The 22960-nt window shown below is 36.0% G+C and overlaps 3 protein-coding genes and 1 long non-coding RNA gene across 7 annotated transcripts; 1 reads left to right on the top strand and 3 right to left on the bottom strand.

Moving 5' to 3' along the window:
- Positions 1-2031: 2031 nt before the first annotated feature.
- Positions 2032-6081, top strand: LOC133717837 (protein NUCLEAR FUSION DEFECTIVE 4-like). Its single transcript, XM_062144579.1, has 3 exons — positions 2032-2825; positions 3909-4816; positions 4926-6081. The coding sequence occupies exons 1-3, from the start codon at positions 2517-2519 to the stop codon at positions 5404-5406; spliced, it is 1698 nt and encodes a 565-aa protein (XP_062000563.1). The 5' UTR covers positions 2032-2516; the 3' UTR covers positions 5407-6081.
- Positions 6082-10454: 4373 nt separating this feature from the next.
- LOC133718298 (B3 domain-containing protein Os04g0386900-like) lies at positions 10455-11760 on the bottom strand. 2 transcript variants are annotated; one of them, XM_062145107.1, is made up of 3 exons: positions 11427-11760; positions 11084-11246; positions 10455-10966 (listed from the first exon to the last, which is right to left on the bottom strand). In XM_062145107.1, exons 2-3 carry the CDS (start codon positions 11219-11221, stop codon positions 10652-10654), a joined length of 453 nt encoding a protein of 150 aa, XP_062001091.1. In that variant the 5' UTR covers positions 11222-11246; positions 11427-11760; the 3' UTR covers positions 10455-10651. The 2 variants fall into 2 exon arrangements, with proteins under 2 accessions (XP_062001091.1, XP_062001092.1); XM_062145108.1 differs by having other exon boundaries at positions 11573-11759.
- A 970-nt stretch (positions 11761-12730) lies between these two features.
- LOC133717087 (uncharacterized) lies at positions 12731-16883 on the bottom strand. Its single transcript, XR_009849397.1, has 3 exons — positions 16763-16883; positions 13824-16231; positions 12731-13084 (listed from the first exon to the last, which is right to left on the bottom strand). It is a non-coding gene; the product is annotated as an uncharacterized LOC133717087 (long non-coding RNA).
- A 373-nt stretch (positions 16884-17256) lies between these two features.
- Positions 17257-20213, bottom strand: LOC133718297 (B3 domain-containing protein Os04g0386900-like). Of its 3 annotated transcripts, XR_009850229.1 has the most exons (4): positions 19365-19621; positions 18802-19115; positions 18122-18299; positions 17257-17873 (listed from the first exon to the last, which is right to left on the bottom strand). XR_009850229.1 is itself a non-coding variant. In XM_062145106.1 (3 exons), exons 2-3 carry the CDS (start codon positions 18251-18253, stop codon positions 17568-17570), a joined length of 438 nt encoding a protein of 145 aa, XP_062001090.1. In that variant the 5' UTR covers positions 18254-18299; positions 20078-20213; the 3' UTR covers positions 17260-17567. The 3 variants fall into 3 exon arrangements, 2 of the variants coding, with proteins under 2 accessions (XP_062001090.1, XP_062001089.1); XM_062145106.1 differs by lacking the exons at positions 18802-19115; positions 19365-19621 and adding an exon at positions 20078-20213 and having other exon boundaries at positions 17260-17873; XM_062145105.1 differs by lacking the exon at positions 18802-19115 and having other exon boundaries at positions 17260-17873; positions 19365-19600.
- Positions 20214-22960: the final 2747 nt, after the last annotated feature.

Genomic DNA, 22960 nt, shown 5'->3' with positions numbered 1-22960 from the left:
TCAAAAAAAAAAAAAAAAACAAACCTGATGGAGTCATGTTTCAAAAAATAACTCATTGTAGTTCAAAAACTTGGTTGAACCACTTGGAGTCTATTTTTTAATATAGTTGAAGTTAATATTCATATCCATTTATATGTAAATCTAATAAATTAACTATTTCAAAAAGATATATTTTTCAGAATATTCTCAACATTTTCGATATATTTTTTTTAAAAAATTCAATAAATATGTGAAAATTGATATTTTAATCCTTCCTCCTAACACAAACGAGGAACAACGGACCGACCTTTCCAAATAAAGCTTTTACCTCATCAAGAAGGTTAGAATAGCCTACCAAAATTGTGGGGCCAAGAAAGTACCGACCCGATCGAATAGTAATGCCAAGTACCCTGCAGTGAGGACCTAAGTTTCTTTAACTCATAACCAAAATTGATTGAAATGTTGCTCCCAAGTCCCAACAGCGACAGTGAGAAAGTTTGGTAGGCCGGTGACACTAATTAATTAAATATAAAGAAGATAAAACTTAATATAAGTACACTAATTTCTCATTGGATAACATTAAGTTTTATCTTCTCCACCCAAATTTGAATTTTATTACTATTTTTTTTGTCTTTTTGTTGTCTCTTCATCGTTAATTCATTATTCAATTCACAAAACCATTAGTATTAACTTCATTAAAATCTTTGCAATACCCTTTATGAACACGCAAATAAAAAATTTAAAACACCAAAAAAAAAAAAAATCAAATCTCTTCTTCATTGCTCATAGTTGTATATTTACTCGTATTTTTACATGGACTGAAATAGAGAACATTGAAATTGAAAGAAAAATTTTTTAAAAATGGAAGTAAATTTAATGAGATATTTTCATTAAAAATATTTATTTTTTAATTGGATATGTCATATAAGGATATTCTTGGAAAGAGAAATGGTTTAGATAAGTAAATTTAATAATTGAAATTAAAATGTAGGGTGAATGAGTAAGAGCATTTTTAGCAATGCTAGCCATTTTTTAGTCAAATTTTAGCTAAAGTAGCTAAAAAGTCATTTTAGCTAGCTACTTTAGAATTACGTCTGCATCAATGCCCTCTATTTTAGCTAGTTTTGAATTTATATTATTTTTTTAATGAATATTAAATAGTTTAAATGTATTTATAAATTACATAAAATAACTTAAAATGAATGTTTTAAATTATAGAGAGCCTCATCCCGCTCTTTATATTTAGGAGCGAGATAGTTAAAAGTTATAATAGAGAGCCACTTAGGAGTCTGGTGCAGCTGCTAAAATAGATAAAAAACTAAACATGCTCTCCAAAATAGCTAAGGAGCCACAATAGAGAGTCTGCTAAAGATACTCTAAGTAGAGTGAACTAAGAAAATGGTAGGGTGACAATAGCCGCAACCTTTAAGGAATTCCTTGTGAAGCTATTTTTCGATCACATATCGGTATCTCGATCTTTCACTTCTTAGGATTTCATGATTAGGTCCATTTTTTGGTCAATTTAAGGGATTTTTTGTGAAACTCACTTTTCGATCATATTTCAGTATCTCGACGGTTCAATTTTAGGTCCCAATGTGTAGATTATTTGATAATCGTTAAGGCATTCAAAGCTGTGATTTACAATTATAAAAATGAATGGTTCAGGTTTGACAGATTTGGTTTGTCCATTGATTTAATCTTATTCGATACCTTAACAGTCACCAATTTGACTGAAAATTTGCAAAAGTGATCTAATCATGGAGTCCTAATTAAGAAGTGAAATGTTGAGATGCTGATATGTGATTGAAAAATGAGTCTTACAAAATATCCTTAAAATGACCAAAAAAAAAAAAAAAAGGCTTAGTGGGCACCAGCTTGTGTACTAACTGGGTCGGATGAGCGGTACCTAATTATAGTACGTGTTCTGAGGAGAGACCTACAAGTATATAGACAATTAGACATACATAAACCTATTTATTTATTGTAATTTATAAGAAAGTAATTTTCTTCTTATAATAGTTATGAAACTTTCATTTTCTTTTTTTGTCCTATTGAGACTTCCAATGAAGCGTAAAAAGTCGTTATGATGATCCGTCTGCTACAAATTTTGCTTGTAACTGTCTTTCAAGGTTTATCTACTTTGTCCCAACAACCTTTACATAGAGTTCCAGATCATAAGCTTAATACAGAAGCCATGATAGCCCCATCACTATCCCCATTCCCAAATCCCCTCCCTCTCCCTCTCTCTTCCCATTTCTAATTTCTCCACCCCCACAAATATAGGCAAAGTCTGCACGCAGCAGAGAAATTCATATATGTATAAATGATATGGAGTGATCAACAAGAACACCAGCAAATACAAGCTGGCACGTTCCAAGATTGGCATATAACATCAGGAAAATCCCACCCCAAAACCCTCTAAACCCTCCATTCCCACAACCCTTTTCTCTTTTTATCAAACCCTCCCCAGAACATGATTAATCAGATTGATTGATCGATTACTACTCTATACGTACGTCTAACAAGATTCAGCAACAATGGTTGGACAATCAAGGAAATGGATGATACTCGTGGCAACAACATGGATTCAGGCATTTACGGGCACGAACTTCGACTTCTCGTCCTACTCCTCCCAATTGAAAACGGTTCTTGGGATATCTCAGGTGCAACTCAACTACCTTTCTGTGGCCTCAGACATGGGCAAGGCATTGGGGTGGTGTTCAGGTGTTTCCCTCATGTATTTTCCTTTGTGGGCTGTCATGTTCATGGCTGCCTTCATGGGTTTGTTTGGTTATGGTCTCCAATGGTTTGTCATTCAAAGAACGATCACCCTGCCCTATGTTCTGGTTAGTTCCATCATTCCTTCTCTTATTTCTTCTCCTACATTTTCTGGGTTTTTGCATACATGATTAATGCCTTTTTCTTGATATATCACTTTCCATTATGTGATTGGTGGGAATGGATTTGGTTTGTTTTTTATTTTTATTTTTTATTATTATCTAAAACCAATTTTGACCCAAAATTGGTGAACCTCCAACAGCCACCATAGAACCAACCAAAACCACAAGCAATGTTCAAGATTGATTTTTCCTTCCTGCTTAATTTACCTTCCTGTGAAGGTTAGCTAGAATTAGAAACTAGAAGCAAGAAAGAGACAATTTAGCACAAATGGTGAGTGAAGCAAACACATCATCCCCTTTTTTTCTTTTTCTTTGGTTTTAAAACACATCGTTATCCATCAGTCACTACCAGCTCTTAAAGGAAAACCCTTCAACGATGTGGGACCCACTGATTGCTTCTGCAGTTCAGTCATATGTTTTTGCATAAGCATATCATATGTTAAACATAATATAGACAAACATATTATTATTTCCTTGATCCAAAAATGATCACAGTCAGTAAAATTATTTATTCATATATTATTTTTTTCTTTTAATTCTCTGTAAAGAAAACATTATTTATTTGTCCTAATGCTTTCTCCAGATTTGCATCTGCGAACACTAGGATAAGTTTATGAGGGCCGCACCATCAAGTGGTGGGGCAGCCCCTATGCAAGAATTTCTCTAAGTTTATTGGTTTATTGTGAAGACAGAACTGAAAAAATGATACTAGATTTTCACTGGGATCTTAACTGTAAGTCAAGGTATGGGGTTGGTGGCTTCAAAGATCCCACAATTAAAGAGAACATGGATATTTCATATATTAAAAAGTATCCTTAGATTTATTCCAAAAAAAAAAAATTATTCTGTAATTACCCAACTACCCCTTCATGATCTATGAACTAAAACCATACTGTAGAATAGGTAAAGCCCTTCAACAAATTGAGCTGTAAGTTTTTTTTTTTATCATCTATAATGGTCAACATAAATTTAAAACAAAACAAAATCACAGAAGTAGCCGAGTTGATGTGTTAATCTTTGGTTTTGCAGGTATTCCTTTTGTGTTTGTTGGCAGGATGTAGCATCTGCTGGTTCAATACAGTCTGCTATGTATTATGTATTCGGCACTTCCAAACCAACCGGGCACTTGCATTGTCCCTAACAATTAGTTTCAATGGCGTAAGCGCAGCCCTATACAGCCTCATTGCCAATGCGATAAACCCGGCCGATGACAACCTCTACCTCTTATTGAATGCAGTAGTTCCACTCTTCACATCTGGTGTTGCGCTAATCCCTCTGCTTCGTCGACCACCTCCGATTCAGCCACTGTCTCGTGAGGCTACTTATCGAGACTCCAGGATTTTTCTTTGCCTGAACATCCTAGCAGTGGTAACAGGCCTATATCTCCTCCTCCTCAACTCACTGTCCTCTAAGATATCAAATGCTCGAATTCTCTTGGTTGGTGCTATTTTTCTCCTGATCTTACCTTTGTGTCTGCCTGGCATTGCATATGCTAGGGAGTGGGCTCGTCGAAACATGCCCTGGAGCTTCCAGAATGATGACTCGTCAAACTTCAATCTGGCCAACCCTGATGATCTTGAGCTCCATAAGGAACTCATTGCTGAAAATGAAAGTGGAAATGTGGTGAATGCCACTTCTTATGGGATGGTAGACAAGCAAGGTTGTTCATGGTGTTTTGGGAAGGTGATGGAGAAAGACAGGTTGACAGTGCTAGGGGAGGAACACTCTGCTCGGTTGCTCATACGCCGGTGGGATTTTTGGCTATACTATGCTGCATATTTTTGTGGCGGAACTATTGGATTGGTCTATAGCAACAATCTTGGGCAGATTTGTGAATCACTTGGATACGGTACCAAGACCAGTTCTCTTGTCACACTATACTCTTCATGCTCCTTCTTTGGTCGTTTACTAGCAGCTTCCCCGGATTTCCTGCGCGAGTACGTATCTTCTACCATTAAGAAAGTTAATAAATCTAAATGCTTTTATAATTATGGAATCAGAAACACAATATGCCATAAAAGCTAACCTTGAGTCCTGGTAATGCAGTAAGTTATACTTTGCAAGGACTGGGTGGCTTGCAGTTGCGCTGGTACCAACACCAATCGCCTTCCTCCTGCTTACTCTATCAGGCAGTGAAGCAATGTTGCGTGCCGGAACAGGCTTGATCGGGATAAGCTCTGGGTTTGTGTTTTCTGCAGCGGTGTCAGTAACATCAGAGCTTTTTGGGCCAAACAGCGCGGGTGTAAACCACAACATCCTCATCACCAACATCCCTATTGGCTCACTCCTCTATGGCCTTCTTGCAGCTTTGGTGTATGATTCCAACGAAGGAAGCTCACTAATCCGGGAGAACTTTTTAAAAGAAGCAACATTGTGCATGGGTAGGTCATGCTACAGGCAGACATTCATATGGTGGGGCTGTATTTCAGTTGTAGGGTTAGCATCAAGCGTCCTGTTATTCCTACGGACCAGAGCTGCTTACAATCGTTTTGAGAGGAACAGATGTCGAACAGAGTCCTCCTCTTAGTTTTAGATTCAAATTTTGGTGGTAGAAGTTTGCTAAATGCTTATAGATGTGTGTGCATCTCAAAGACATTTAACAATATCACAACATAGAAATCGATACAAGTGTTTCCTGTTTTTGACAGAAAAGATGAAGTGATTCATGTAACATTGTACATGTTAAGATAACAAAGAGAAAAGGACACAGTTCTGTAGAAGAGTTTTAGAAAATTTTACTCATGCTATTGTTTTTTCTTTAACATCCTTTGTTTATCCTGCTGTTGCATGCACAGACTAATTGGAATAATGTTTTGCTAAAGGGTACCCAGTACGCAAACAATAGATGCTCATGTAACAAAAGAATCATGTCAAATTAGAACAGAACAACTAGACTGGAACATCTGAAACTAAACATATTCTACATTTGAAAGAGATCCTATAATCAAAATTATGTTATCTCCAGACCAGAAATGTTGTTTTGGAAACTCAGAACATATAAGGTATATAACTATTCATCATTAATATTGCCATCAACTACAACGGGTGTCTCCACCATTGACCTTGTTTAGAAGTTCAGATTGGATGTCATCTTTGAGAACTTGGACTCTTAATATTAGCTGCGTGCTTCAGACTCCATAACTTCTAACAAAGATGCAATTTGAACCTTAAAACGGTTGTCAATCAACAATTGTTTTCAAGGAAAGATCAAACTTCTATACCTCTAGTGTTTGCGTACTTCCATTATACATCATCTCCTAGCTCTTGCCCTGGAAGGTGAGAATCGTAGGGATCAAACTGGAACGTAATACTGGGTCAAGTTTGACTGGTTTGAACATATAGGCTAGCTAATACATGATGAACCTGAGTTAGAGTAAAACAAGACTATTAGGAGATCTAAAACATTATTGCCTGTAACTGGAAAGATCAAGAATGGGTTCAGCAGGAGCCAAACTATCTTTAGCTTCAACAAGGGGAACCTTTTGTGAGAAAACACTAGCAGCATGTTCAAATTCTATATAGTTGTTCTGACTGAACAAATTGTCTCATTGCTAGTTGACACGTGTAATAGAGGTTCCTCAATCAATGTGATAAAATTGCTGACTATGATCATGTGAACTGACATCAATAATAAACAAAATGGCATGGACCCTACACTGACAAATTTGTACAAGGGTTTTCGATATATGTGCAGTTGAGAGGACGACATCAAAAAGGGATTTCCGTAGAAGCGGCCAAAATTCATTTCCTTGCATTTCAATAATGTGATTTCATGTGGGTTGGAGGGGTCTCCCATTTGAGGATCGAGAAATTCTTAGGTAGGGGTTTCTTTACCACGTGACTTTAGAGCAAGCCAATCAGAAAAAAAAAATTTCTCTATTTTTTCAAACTGACCCTGCTTTTTAAAAGTACAATACCCAAAATATCCCCTGTTGATGCCTGATTGGTCAGCCACACCGCCACGTGGTGCGGCTGGCGTACGTAAGTCTCTCTCATCTTCTACTTAGTTAACCAAGACTTCACAAAGAAAACTACAAATAAGATGTATAATCATGTGAAAAACAAGAAGAACATAAGTTTGTCAAAAGAGTAACAACATGTGAAAAATAGATGACAATATTTGGAGTGACTTGGAAATACTAGTCTGCAATCACATGCTCTGCATGTATAAGAAAAACTTTCATTGTGTAAACAGATAGTGAGTAGTTATCTGCAGAGAAAATGGATTTAGTGGATAGTTATTCATGGGGTTGGTAGTTTTCCCACATATTTATCTATTTTCCTATTTTTCAATACATAAGTTTATCTATTTTTCTTTTCATATTTTTATGTTTCTCTTGTAATTTGACTATATTATCCCTTTATATTTTATGAGTATGAAAGTTTATTAATATTTCAGGGTTATTTTGGTACAATTTTTCAATTTTGACTAACAAAGCCTCTTCTCTTAATAATAGTATAGATATGCACTTATGATGAAAAGTAGTTTCAACTGCGCGCAAACCATTCATACAAGTAGTCCCGAATCCCAGAAACTCAGAAAGTATTGCATCAACAGTCTGTTGATGCCTTGATGGTCATTAGTTGACAATATTTAGACTGGCGATACCAGACTTACCACTGATTTTTGGAGAAGAAACTGTAATTAATAAAGTACAATAGAGGACAAGAAGTCCTCAGTCAAGCCTAAGAGAATGCACTAGCAAGGCAAAAGACGTCAAGATTACAACACATATCAACTCCATATAGCTTTCCAATCTAAAGTTATTTCTGAGATCTTAACCATATAAGCATCCAGAACTCCCAACTCCAAAGTAAGTGAAACACCAGTAAATTGAATGATAGGCATTTATCAACACCGCAACACGTTATGAAGAGCATTGTATTCCAAGTGGAAGAAGCTATTCGAGAAAAACAATATAGGGGGAAAAAACAATTAGAGTAGATAGTAGCGGAATAAGACTGCAACCTACAATCTTTCCGCAGCAAGGGCCCAGGTGAGACTTTGAAGACCTTGAATCTTCTCTTCACAATAATATGTTCATTGAACCATTTGCACGTAATTTTGACAAACTTAGCCCATGTTTTGAGAAGAATGACCCAGCAGCTGACTTAAGTGAAGAAAGTACGTTCAATGTCAAAAACATGGATAATGTCAATAAAAGACTATGCGGCACATCCGTTTTTATCACATAACACAAACATAACCATCAGTATCTCTTTTGTTATAAATCAGGAGTTTCACCCAGCAGAACCTTCACATAATTATTCTACCTAACGATGCAGCACTTTTGAATACGACATTGTAGAAAACTCTTCTGTGACCAACAAGAAATCATATAGACTCAACAAAACTTCCCTAGTATCTTGAACACAGTTGACTGTTGACTGAACGGATCAGCATTCAAGCCATATCTAATCAAAGAAGAAGCAATTTCTATTTGTAGCTTTAGGTTCATCAAATCTTGACACTAGGTCCAAGTATGATTCAAGGTATTATGAGTGCCAACATTACAGTCATTACTGTAAAATATTTTCTTTTTCCAATAGGTGAAACCCTCAGTAATGAATGAATCACCTCCAATTCGTTTCTCCCAACTCTCGGAAGATAACAACACAAGCAAAGAAGCTGCAACTTTTTCAATACTACACTAGACCAAATTCCTGAACTCACTGAACTGAGCTGGATTGAAGCGACATGGCAACTTTTGAAATTTCCTATATAAATGTGTCACATGGTAGACATCAGATGCTTATCTTCTAATCTTTGTCCCGATCATTAGAAATCTTTACTCTGCAACCAATCAGTTGGTCATGAGTTTCCAAAGTTGGTTCCTATAGGACTGTACTTAGAAAAATGTAGTATATATATCATCACCACGATCCTTTCTTGAAAAAGGGGTAATTTTTCGAGTCATTATCTAGTCGTTAATCTTAGTATTACAACCACAATCCTTTCTTGAAAAGAGAAAAGTATACTAACAGCATTCTACCAATATGAATATCAGAGGAAAGTGCATGTAACAAACAAAAACAGAACAACCACAAACATCGAAGTCTTAAGTCTGAAACCTCTTATGTTAAACTCTTATGCAAAACAACTTTATCTGATACCCACAAAGCTTGAGAGCAAATATCTCACGCTTTATAAGAGGAAGCAAATATCTTTTACATGGCTAACATTCATGCAATAGACAAATGTTGGCACCAGAAAATGCATGGTGAATGAAAATTTGAAAGGAAAAAGAACAAGGTATTTGCGATTAGGCATACGAGTTCAGACCCAGAAAACGTAGACGAATTGGAAGAAATACCTTAGAAGATCACTCAGAGGTGCCGAGTCCAAAGGGTATAAGGATCTACGTTTCTATTTGAAACACTATTCTTTTCTATATGAAACAAGAAAAGTTCTTTGCTCTTCGTACCCCTTATAAACAGCAGAATTCTACTATTGGTCTCTCCTTTTCGATAAATTGCAAATTGGTTCTGTTTTGTTTTTTATTTTAAGTTTTTAACCAACAAATTAGCCACAAACAAACGTTTTTAACTAACACAATGTAGCAGGATTCATGAATTTATAATTGCATTTTATTAATGTAAACACTTTCATTTTGGACGTCAACAAAAATGACGTAATTATCTCAATAAGAGTGTTATAATCTCAGTTTTATTAATCTCAAAATAAAAAATAAATTTAATGCAATGATGTAATTGATCTCGATATATCTTATAAGCACATTAGATGCTACATTTTTTCAGATCATGTCATGTATCTACTTCACCTATATATATATGTATCATCTTCTGTTCCACCTTTAATCGTGTATCATGTGTCCCAGACTGGACCTAGGTATTGAACCATTTCATAAACGACTCCTCTCTCTCTCTCTCTAACAAAGGAAAACTAAAACGACTGCAAATAAAAGCGCTTTGGATAGCCCATTCCTAACTGATCTAGAAGAAAAGTGTTAGTACCATTCATAGTACAAAGGTAAAGAGTTCTCCCAAACTTGATTGCCGCCAGAGTGTCCTGCTGCAATAATTGTGTCAGACAAGAAATTTGCTTCTCTAAGAGTATGTTATGTTCTGAAACTTGATTTTAGTACATGTGGTTATAAGATGATGATGTCCTTGATCAAGAATTTGATTCTCATTTCATAATCGACTCTTGGTGTTTCCCTTGTTTCACAAATATCAAGACCTTCTAGAATGATTCAATGTGAACTTTCTGTCAACAGTTGGATGAGTGTTAAATTTTATTAATATATTGTTAATTCAACACACAAGTTTTCTAATCATTGATGAAAATCTTCATTACGTTCTCGTTTCAAAATTCTGCCATATGCTCCATATTCCATAATAGATGGAAATTGATAAATTGTACTTGATTTACATCTCTTCATAAAGTATTCCTCAAGCCAGGCACTGTGCTGCAATGCACAGTTGGAGCATTTCACATGCGCCGAATCGGTAGGAAGCCTTTGGGTTCCCCTTGACAAAGTCAAAAAAAAAGTATTCCTCAAGCCAGGCCGATGCATTATGAGATGGTGAGACTAAATTGGTTAAGAGAAAGAATGAGAAAAGTTATTGAAATTTGATGTTGGTAGTCATACAATATAATTTAGATGCTCACACATGAACAAAAAGATCATGTCAACTTTCAAGTGTAGCACAATAAATAGGCTCTAACAGAGGTCAACCTCCAAAGTGAGATGGATTACTGAATCACAATTCACAATTCAAATTATGATAGTAATGCCATCAAATTCAAACTAATCAAGAATCACAAGGGGTTTCTCTGCATTTTCACCGCTGACCTTGTCTAGAAGTTGAGCTGGGATTTCACCTCTGAGAATTTGGACTCTAAATACCAGCTTTGTGCTGCTGCACTCCATAAGTTCGAACACACAGCCATCTCCGACCTTCAGATTGTTGTCGTCAACGAATGCTTTCCACGACGGTCTATCAAAGAACTTCTGAGCATTGTTTGCTGTATTGCATGTCATTTCCCAAGTCTTGCCCCCAAAAGTGAGAACCACAGGGACTGAACAGGACAGTAGTAGTGGATGTAGTTTGGATGGGATCGACTACATTGTTACAGTTAATTCAATGATTATTTCAATGAACTCGACTAAATTAAGCTTGTGAGCACATATATATGGGAGTTTAGTTTAGAGAAGGGATATAAATATATAGTTATGTACCATTTGACATTTGGGGTTGACATGCGATTTTGCGAGGATGATGTCAAAGAAAGGTTTCCCTGAAAGTGGCCAGAATTCATCGCCACGCAATTCAATCGTGGGATCTGATGAGGAGGATTGGCTTGCAGGATCTCCCATTTCAGGATAATCAGCCAAGAATTACCTGAAAATTAAAGATAGAAGCCTAAGATGCATATAGACATATAATACCATTAAACCTGTCACTAGACTATCTAAGCCATTTCATGAGCTAGTTGTTACTAATTGGATGCTGATCAGAATTTCAGAAGCAGTTTTCAACATGCACAACATTGTTGATGAAATGAGTGATAGAAAAATTTACTTTCTCACACAGTAATTCCTGAAAAGTCGCCAGCAAATGCAGAATTACACTGAAAACTAAACAAAAACGTGCTTATAGGGACCGATCAAGGAACGTAACCCAGAAATAAAGTTGCAACGATTAATGAAGAAATTAAGAGATTATACCTTTCAAAATCTGGTAGGAGAAAGCTAGTTAAGAATAGACTGAGAAGTGAATATGATCAAAGGGCTAAAAGGGAAAAGAGGAGTTGCATTGGTTTCTTTCAACTTAAAAGCGAAGACATACATTGTGCATTTGTGCTCATCTAAGAGAGAAGTCACTGGCAAAATGACAATGTAGGCCATGTAGGTGTGATGCCTTGGAGTTTTGCAGATGGAGACCCTTCAGAATCAAAAGCCTTAAAGGGAGTACATGCGTGATACTTTTCCTGCGTGCACCTCCCACTCAAACTTTATAACCATGATTGTGCGCACCTCCCCCTCAAACTTTATAACGTACCATGATTCTGATTCGGGAACAAGTTCACGAGACCAACGGTTGCAATGTCATATTTTCTGATCAGCTACAGGAATCACATCTACTTTCTTTGAACAACTCAGAAACTTTTCATTTCCCAGTACACATGCAAAAAAAAAAAAAAAAAAAAAAAAAAGAGGAGAAACTTTCATGAAGAAATTATGATGCCAAAACTGGCATATAAAACAAGATTACAATCCATAGCTGACGAGTCACAAAATTACACTGTTTCATCTATACTTTACTGCATAAAAAAAAAAAAAAAAATTTATACGTTACTGCATAAAAACTTGGCCAAAAATACTCTAAATCGCCTTTAATGCAAAAGCTCAAAAGTTAAGGCAAACACCCCATAACAAGACTGCTTATTAGCTAGATCACCCATCTTCAATCTCAGCCTTTCATTGCTCCACAATCAACATATACTACAAGTCTACAACCTTGAATCTAAAACACGAATATAATGAAAGATCTTATCATATATTCAACTGTAAGTGTTGGACAGAGGCTGAGGGTAGAGTTACTTCTTGCCAGAAGCAACCTTTAAAATAATAAGTCCTAATCTACCATAGATGTGATTCTCTCAAATGTAGCTGATCAGAAAGTATGACATTGTATCTGTATAAACCAGAAACATTCAATCAGAGCCTACTTGAACAAGAAATTAAAGACTAACGACTCTCCTGAAAAGGGTCATTAGACACTGAACTCTTGTTTTCTTGCATATAACATATGCATAAACACAAGCATAGTAACGATTCTAAAACAAGATAATTTGAGCTACAAGTACACATAATACATCTAACATATTGAAGAAGTAATATTAAGAGCAAAAAAAAAAAAAAAAACTGTACAAGTCCGTCAAGTCAACTTAATAGGCCATACATAATTTTATACATTATAGTAGCACCTGAAAAGGCAATATTGTTACAAAACAATGGCTTTCTCTGCATCCTCACAGATGATAAGTTCAGCTGGGATGTCACCTCTGAGGATTTGGACTCTGAATACTAGTCTTGTAGTGCTGCACTCCATAAGTTCGAACACACATCCATGTCCAAGCCTCAAATTGTTGTCATCAATAAATGTTCTCCATCACTTTCTATCGAAGCTTTTACTAGTTCTGTGAGATCCATTCCATGTCATCTCCCCGCTCCTGCCTGCGAAGGTGAGAACTGTTGGGATTGAACGTAGTATTCGATGAAGTTTGGATGGGATCCACTATATTAAATAAATGATTATTTCAATGAACTAGAATGAAGCTAATAAAATGATAATCCCAAATTAGGGTAAACTAAAGTCCCCTACTAGCCAGCCTTGTTTTTCTGCTTGGCTTAAAAGCTTGGTTATCAACTTATAATCCAGCTATTTCAAAGGAAAAGATGGCAACATTCAGTTTAAGAAAATGCAGAACGTAACGAAGAAAACATCATACATTTTGCAAATGTCTAACCAGAAACAACCATATTGACTAACCAAAGAAATCAAATTGAGTTTATCAGACCAAGAAAGATCAAATTGAGCTTATAATTTAGCAACCAATTAAATGACCTTCCCCACATACAAATGAATCATTTTGCACTCAGCTTCATAGGTCTCTAGGCTCAAATAAACATTTGGTGCCATGGCAAAAAAGGGGTTTGGTGGATGGTAAACTAATTATTAGTTCGAATAAGATAACTCTTAACCCTTTATATGAAAATAAGAAATTATATATGTTCAAATTGACCAAACATTTCCCTCATTGAACAAACTGTTACTTCACAGTAATGATGAGGTAGAGATCATATGGTACAACTAAATATGATCATATGGAAAGGCATAAATAGTAAACAAACTGATAACACAGAGGACATTTTAACATCCATTAAAGACATGGGAATTTGAAAGGAAAATTACCATTTAAGGGATTCATATGAGATTTGAGAGTACATATCAAAGAAAGGATTCCCCAAAAGTGGCCAGAATTCATCGCCATGAAATTCAACAGTGGGATTTGATGAGGGTTGGGCCGAATCTGCCATTTCTGGGTTTCTGCTTTGCCAAGAGGGGCTTAACAACTAACTTATCAAAGGTCTGCACTATCATGTTTTCAATAAAAACAAAACCAAAAATATAGCAACACACAGAAAAGAAATTTTCAGTGATGAAAAGCAAACAAGAATAATTTAGTGGTTATTATGACAAATTACAAAGATTTTCAAACAATACTTGAGAACTATGTTGCATTAGTGGAGCTCAAGAAACATAAATCATATTAGAAAGGATGAGCATAAGGCCATCCCCATATGTCCTCCAGATACCATAACAGACATAACTTCGTTTTTCGGAAATGTTTATAAAATTTGGAAAAGGTGTACCACAAGGAAACAAGCTTACCATCACATCAACAAAATGAGCTGATATAAGTATAATGCTTTTGACATAGTTCCTATTGCCTCAACACCACTAAAACTAAAACCTTGTCTTGAAACACCTGGTGAGCATCACTAACATTGCAATTCTTATATAAAAAACAAAAACAAAAACAAAAAAAAGCTAAGAATCTCCATAACACATGAGATTACTAAAAATGAACAAAAGAACATCTCACAAATTAGTTGCAGACAATTCACAATCAAATGCATAATAATTAAAATAATGAAGAAAGCAAAAAAAAAAAAAGAAGCTTTCAACAACTACCTCTGAAGATGGTCTTCTGGTTAGAGATGCCGAATAGTAGAGAAGTGTATGGTAAATACTTAAATGAAGGTGGTTCTCTGTATCAGAATAGAAACTTGGGATCTGAGAGGCAAGTGCTTTGCCATCTGATAAATAAAAGTTCTATTTTACTCAAAAAAGTAAGAAAAATATCTTGTTCTGTTTTCTTTATTTTTAATTAAATTGAGGTAAATTGAGTTACTTATTGCTGACTAATTCAATCTGTTTATTTCATAGTAGCAGATCATCTCATATTTGAGTTTGTATAGGATAAGTACTAAGGACCGGTGCACTCAATGTCTCAATCCCTCAACTTTTTCATTGAGTTCGAGTCATGTCAAACTGGTATGCAGCCAACCCCTACTTTATATTTCAAAATTCTAATATTCAACTTAAGATTTTTTCTTTTATCATGAAAAAGTGAATGAAATCCATTGAACTCATGACTCAATAACATCATTAGCAAAACATGAAAGCCATGGAGCTTCTAAACACAACAAAGGTTCATGCAAATGAAGTGCAATCCTAGCAAAATGGTGTGCCACCTTAACGCGACACCTAAGAGAGAAACTCCATCAAGTAGAACCGTAGAATGCAATTACTGAATAAGCAACCTTATCTCATCCAAGAGCGAACCTTCCTTGCTAAAGTCAACCTCAGTCATAACATATTGAGCATCGCCTTCAATTAATCTCTAAACTGGTGAACCATCAATCCCATTCTTGACCATCATATGCATCATCCAAGGCTCCTGGCATTGCTGTTAGAGGCAAACTTTCCTTTAAAAATTTCCTACCTGCTACTATTGACAGTAAATGTTATCCTCTCACAAGATGTAAGGCGAGACATTATGTCTCACTGAAAACTCTCTCCATCCGTAAGTTTTCCTTATTACTTTCTACCTGATTTTGCTCACAATTTTAAGGACTCCGTGATATTATAAATAAGGAGAAATGTATCATGATCCAGATAATAATGCACCACTTAACTATGAAGAGTATCTACCTTAATCCTATTTACACCATATAAACCGAAACTGGGATCAATTTGAGGCTCCATATTCTTCTGTGTTTGCTTTTCCACATAAGTGCGATCTTAACGTGATCCAATGTTTATAACCTTATTATCCACAACTAATTCTATTTTAGACAAAACATATGGCATGTTTTAATTTAAGATATTCCTAAGCAAACGGCAGGACAATATCAAATGCATTAAAAAGCAGGGCATTATCACATGCAGTACTTATGAAGAAAACATTATCTCATGATATTGTAAAAAGGTCCAGTAATAGAACCAGTGACTACGATAATGCTAACCCTCATCAAAAGTAAAGAAAATGACACAGAAGGATATCATACCACCTTATTTACATATGGATCAGTAGGCAAATGGGTTTCAATTTTCAAATGTGATTTTGCGTGAATGATACCAAAGAAAAGCTTCCCTGAAATGGCCAAAATCCATCTTTGCGATTCAATTGCACAGAGGATGAATTTTGGCCACTTTCAGGGAAGCAATTCAATCATGGCAGTTGATAAAGATTCCGATGAGTCTCCCATTTCAGAATCTTCTACCTCGCCAACTGAGACTTAATATAGTACTACCTGCATACAAGAGGTACTATCATGCTTTTGATCAAAAGATACCATACAGCATGAAAATTAAGAATCAAATATTGCGATTAACCATAAGCTGATAAGCTCATCATAATAGTGAACCCAATATAACTAGCTTGAGATCATCAATCATCTTAAACTAGATTTGTGAGCTTAGCTTGTATGGTAATGAAATCCTAACTAGATCCATTTACTAGTCTTCTAACTACTTTCTACAGCAAACCTGTCTAAATTGGTGTAAAGGGTGGTGAGCCTTTCTACATATCTACTGCTCTGCTCTCAGTTAAACTCAATGAAGAATCAGAACTATTCCTAACCCCTAGCCCATCATCTCTTCTCCATCTAATTTTTTTTTTTTCCTGATCAAAAACCCTACAATCACTCCTTTCTCTTCTTCCTTACTATCAAAGTTAGCTTACTTAATATCAAAATCCATCACAGAATCCTATTCTCCAGGTAAAAAAAGAAGAGCCATTGTAATAACAAAAGAAACCTAAACTCGGTGCTTTAAGAAAATACCTTTGAATATGATCTCTGGTGAGAAGTGAGAACTGCCAGAAGAGTGCTATGATAAAACTTCTCGAATAAATACAAACATCCGGACCGTGGTGGTTCTAGGCGGTCTCGAATAAATACAAACCCCCGGACCATGGTTGAACTTTTCTAGGTGGTATCGAATAAATACAAACTAAAATTTAACCATAGTTAGTTCATGATGGTCAGATTTATTTTTGAAGGCTTAAGGCCTTAAGATGTGTGGTTCACTAGACCAGGGTGAGAAGGGCTTAGTTTTGTTCATTTTACTGGGGACAATAGCTATTCGAAGAAGGGTAATCACATTTTCCAAATACTTAAAAGAAAAAGATCCAGACTAGGCAGAGTATCCAGGATCAGATATTCAACTGAAATAGTAGTTAAGCAGAGTGTCCTTTTTCATCTGGTCATTATTTCAGAGTCCACATTTCAAAGAATAGTGTTAATTCTTCCTAAAGACTGGTAGAAGCAATCTTTCCACATAGTAATGTGTAAATGCCGGTAGATGTTATCCCTGACAAAGTATAACTAATAAGAAGTTACATATAACTTGAAGTCGACTCTTCATCCACAAGTTTCCCCTTACATTACAAGAAATTCAATCGATCTCTGCCTCACCGATGAACTTCTTTAGACGCTCAGCTTGGATGTCACCTCTCTAGCTCTAAACATATTAAAATGGAGCAGTATTCTGAATAGACTACTGAGCTCTTTACATTATATTAGCTCCTGACCAATTCTGTGAGTCAGGAAATTGGTACATCCACGATTCCACGGAAAGGAAACATCATTATATAATAATGGGTTTCTCTGTCTCGCCGGAGTACTTCTCTACTAGCTCAGCTGGGATGTCACCTCTGAGGATTTGGACCTTAAATACTACTTTTGTACTGTCACACCCCGTTAGTTCGAAAATACATCCATCTCCAGCCTTCAGACTGTTGTCATCGACGAATGCTCTCCAAGATTGTCGATCCACTAATTTAAGACGTTTTGTTTCATTATATGTCATATCCCAGCTCTTGTCCCCAAAGCTGAGAACCATAGGAACTGAAGCACCAGCGGGTAATACTGGATTCAGTTTGGCTGGGATCTCCTATAAGAAGCAACAAATGATTTCAATGAACTAGAGTAATAGATTGATGATTCCAAATTAGAGTAAAAGTCCCTAGACCCGGCCTTACTTTTCTAATTTGATTAAACAGATTGCTTACAAGCTTATATCCAAAGCGTTTAAATGAAAATGTGGGCTATTTGGATTTGAGATATTCCCATAGCAGAGAGAATGACAGCGTCATATGCAGTCAAATTATTATATACAGTAAGCGAAAACATAATACTTACCATTTGGTAAAGGGGTTTGACATGGGATTTTGTGAGTATGATATCAAAGAAAGGTTTCCCTGAAAGTGGCCAGAATTCATCGCCATGCAATTCAATTGTGGGAGTTGCTCTGGATTGTGCCGAGTCTTCCATTTCAGTATCTTCTGTTTGGCCAACTGGGACTTGACAAATAACTTATCTGCAACAAAGATGAGTCCTGTCATGATTGCGATGAACATAAAACCAACAGTACAAAACACAAAAGAAACAAGAATTCCTACGATTTTTAGTGGTTATTAGTGACAAGTTACAGAGATATTTAAAGAATTTCAGGAACATAAAATTATATAAGCAAAGGATGCATATGCAATCCCTATTTATGAAACCAGATACAAACATAGACAAATTTTGTTTTCCTACAGCGAATTAAATTTGAATGAGAATCCAACAAGGTGTAACACAAGCATAAAATTAAATGCAAGTACAATAAGCTCATGACATAACCCTTTTGCATCAACAGAGACATCAGAGCGCATGAACCAAAAACTTAGCCCATTCAAAAGACCAGCTTGACTTCAATTCATCATACTAGGCTGCTTTAACATGACGAGAGAGACGCTGATCTCTAGCTCATATCAATCATCTCAAACTAAACTTGAGCTTAGCATAAACTCATAAAACTAATAGTGTCAACAGCTAACCTATGGTTTGTTACATGGGACTGGATGGGATAGGGCAGGCTTATCTCATATAACAAGACTTATCCCGTGTTTGGCATCACTCGGGACTCTATTAACTGAGACTCTGGAGTCCCAAAAACACACTCAACCCCAAAAAGCATCGGACTGTGGAAGCCCATTCTTCGCTTCAGCCTCGCCTCGTCATTTTCAGCTCCTTACATGCAATTCAGCTCCGTCTGGATCGTTTGGGTTTTCAATTTCTTCTCTTCTTCTCATCGATTCCTTATTTCTCTGTGGAAACTCTCAAGAGTAGAAAAAGAAGCAGACTTGCAACCCTGGGTAATCACAGGAGCATATGAGATCAAAACCAGAAGACTGGTCCTCACAAAAGCCGAACTCTTGCATCACAAAAGCCATTTTAATTCAAAATCCTAAACAAGGCTACTGTAATCCCAATAAAGATTCCAACTTTAACTTGGAGGTGAATACCAGATGCCTAAAACCCAATAAAGATGCCCTTAAAACCTAGATCAAAAAGACCCAATTTGAGAGAGAAATTGGATGGCTTCTTCCCGGCCTGTTACCTTGTTTGATTTGAGGTGCTTTCAGGTTGGGTGTTTGTCGCTAAACACCAGAAATTGCCTCCGATTGCTTCGGAGTTTTCCCAACCGACTTGTTTCTACTAAGATCAGCAGAAGCTAGGGAGGAGCAGTGAGAAATTGTGTTGGGAATTATGTGTCAGGTACTAATCTAGCTTAAGTCAAGTTATAGTAGTCCTGGACTCCTATAGAAATTAAGGTTGGGCATCACAGTCCTTTGAAACAAACACAACCTAATGAAGAAATGAAAGTGCTATTAGTTAGGGTTAACACCTTGTTCCACTTTGTTTAGCCTACTTCACTAGCTAATTACACCTCCTAAGCCTAACCCCTGGCCTAGTTTTTCTTTTCTGATCTGATATCTGAATCTCTTAAAGATCAGAGCCTAAAACATTACCTAGCTAGTACCTACTTCTCTTCTTGATTTGAATGAGCTAATACTCAAGATCCATCCCAAAATCTCAGTGGGGTCTTCATGAGAAACTCAGAAAGCCCTTCAATAAGACCAAAAACTTTTCTCAAGTGGTCATCAATTACACTCCAATTTTTTGATGTAAAGAACAACAAGCTAAGACTATCCATTAGCCATTAGACATGTTTTCACTAAAAATGAGAAGAACAACAAATTTCTCACAAACTAGTTCCAGAAAAAAAAGAAAAAAGCATAATGAAGAAAGAAAAAAGCTTTGAGAAAATACCTCTGAAGATGATATCTTGTTGAGAGTTGGCTTGAGAGTGAAGTGCAGGGTAGCAGTAGGTACTTAAAGGGGGAGTGAGGTAACTTAACCAGGGTTAAGTTAAATGAAATGAGAAGAGTTAGGTGGTCTCACTATCACATATGTTTCATTAATGGAGGCATGGAGTCATAGGTTGGTGCAGAAACAAAGGCATCTTTGCCATTTTCAGGAAAATTACACTAGCACCAAGACAAAGTTCTGACACCAAAATAGGAGAGAATCAAGAAATCAGATTCCTGGACCAAAATCCAGAGTTACACAATAATGTTGATGTGGAAATTACATTAAAGGACAGGTCCCAATAGAGAGGGAAATGTTTGAATTTGATAGTTGAGGTTTTCCAAAAATGACGTCGTATCAGTGTTAAAATGCAGAAGCCCAACCCAAAAGGGTTTATAGAATTTTAGCTGGGTTAAAAAAGGTTTGATCGCTAAAATGTACATTGTAAGAAAAAGATTGAAAAGAGATTAACAAGTTAAGCAGTGATCAACGATCGAAAGAATATCGATCTTTTTTTTTTTTTCGCTCAAAGTAAGTTTAGTGAAATCAAGACGTACGTCAATAATAGCACAACTTATTAGTTGCTTGCTAATGTCGTGCAAGTTTTTTTTCCCCCTACCAAAATGAAAAACTCCACCTAAGGTATCATAGCTAATACCAGCTACATACAAAATGAACTACTCACACCCACTTGGTGAAAGAATTCAATTTTTTTTTAGATTTAGGCAGGCACTATCAAATGAAAAGCCCAAGGCCAAGAGAGCGATTCGATTTAATTTTTTATTATGATATTATCAAACACTGAAATAGCTATTGCTAAAGTAATTGTGGCAATGACGTCATACTAAACCTTGAGCGTGACGTTGGGGACTGCATGTAACCATGGTTCATGGTTGATTGAGACTAATCTAAACCCTTATTACCTAACCGCATGCCTCAATGTGATTTGGATCAGAGTTCCAATGTTGTTCATCCATTTAACCTAAAGCTATCAGCTAAATTTAGAACTGTAAATGGACCGGATTTTGATCCGGACCCGCTCCAGATCCGAGGCTATTGGACGGATTTGGATCGAAAATTTTGATCTGTTGCTCCGTTGATCTGTGATTTTTTGACATGCATATAGTATACAATTACATGTGATTGCGATAAAATGTAAGATAAGTATGATGGTTACTTTCTAGGAATGCTTTCTAAGTTGGCTTTTTTTTCATTGTAAGATGGATAAATCATGCATGGTTGCATGCTGACAGAAAATCACTAACTTTTGAGCTAGGGGTTGAAGAAATGATTATGTTTGTATTAGAGAATGGTTGTAAAGTTAATAAATTTTGTTGTCCTTATATGAAATGTGTGCATGCCAAACATTTGAAGGCTAGGGTAGTAAAACATCATTTAGTACATGGAGTTTGGTATTGATAAAACTTGCACAAAATGGATATGGCATATGGAAAATTCAGAAACTGAAGGGCATTTTGAAACTGTACGTAGAGATCGAACATAGTCCTATAGGTATAGTTTTCAGAAGACTGATGAGTGATGAGCTTTTATGGTTTGTCAAGGATGGCAATAAACTGTTTTACCCTCGCTGTACTCGTTTTACCAAGTTGAATGGACTAGTTAAAACTTATAATTTGAAAGCAAAATATGGGTTGAGTGATGCATATTATTTAGACATGTTAATACTTATCGGAATATTGCTTCCAAAAGGTAATGAAGTACCAGGTTCTTTCTATGAGTCCAAAAAGATATTGTGTGCAATAGGAATGGATTACGAAAAGATACATGCGTGCGCTAATGACTGTATCTTATATAGGGATAGTCATGTTGATGCGAAATAGCTGCTCCGCCCGCTTGTGGTATATCTATGTGGAAATTAGGAAAGAATAATGTAGAGAAAGTAGGAGTTCCAAGTAAAGTGTTTTGATATTCCACCTATTCATTGGTTCCGAAATATGTTTTAGTTGACACAGACAGCTAAAGCCTTGACATGGCAAGCTAATGTACGAACTCATGCTCGTGCGGTAACAATGGGTGGTCCCATGTGACGAGAGCAACAACCCCCAAATAAAGGAATTATTTTGCACTCAGCTTCATAGGTCTCCAGGCTCAAATAAACATTTGGTGTCGTGGCAAAAAAAGGATCCAGTGGATGGTAAAATTTTATTCGTTTGAACAAGGTAACTCTTAACCCTTTAATTGAAGATACGAAATTATATGTGTTCAAATTGACCAAACATTTCCCTCGTTGAATAAACTGTTACTCCACAGTAATGATGATGATCATATGGCACAATTAAATATGATCATATGGACAGGCATATACATAATAAACAAACTGATAAAACAGATGACATTTTTTCATCCATTAAAGACATGGAAAATTACCATTTAGTAAAGTGCAGCTTAACAAAGAACTTATCAAAGGTGCATGTGTGGACTATCATGTTTTCAATGAAAATAAAACCAAAAATATAGCAACACACAGAAAAAAATTTCAGTGATGAAAAGCAAACACGAATAAATAGTGGTTATTATGACAAATTACAAAGATTTTCAAACAATAATTGAGAACTATGTTATGCATTAGTGGGGCTCAAGAAACATTAATTATATTAGAAAGGATGAGCACAAGGCCATCCCCATATGTCCTGCAGATACCAAAACAGATATAACTTCGTTTTTCCAAAATGTATATAATGATTGAAAAAGGTGTACCACAAGGAAACAAGCTTATCGTCACGTATACTACAAAATGGCTGATATAAGTATAATGCTTTTAACATAGTTCCTATTGCCTCAACACTACTAAGGGCACGTTTACTTACGGGGTAAAATATTCCT

Source organism: Rosa rugosa, chromosome 6, assembly GCF_958449725.1.
Source record: "Rosa rugosa chromosome 6, drRosRugo1.1, whole genome shotgun sequence".
NCBI classification, from domain to species: Eukaryota; Viridiplantae; Streptophyta; class Magnoliopsida; order Rosales; family Rosaceae; genus Rosa; species Rosa rugosa.
The sequence above is the reverse complement of the archived record's forward strand: the minus strand, read 5'-3'. Positions and strand labels throughout refer to the sequence as shown.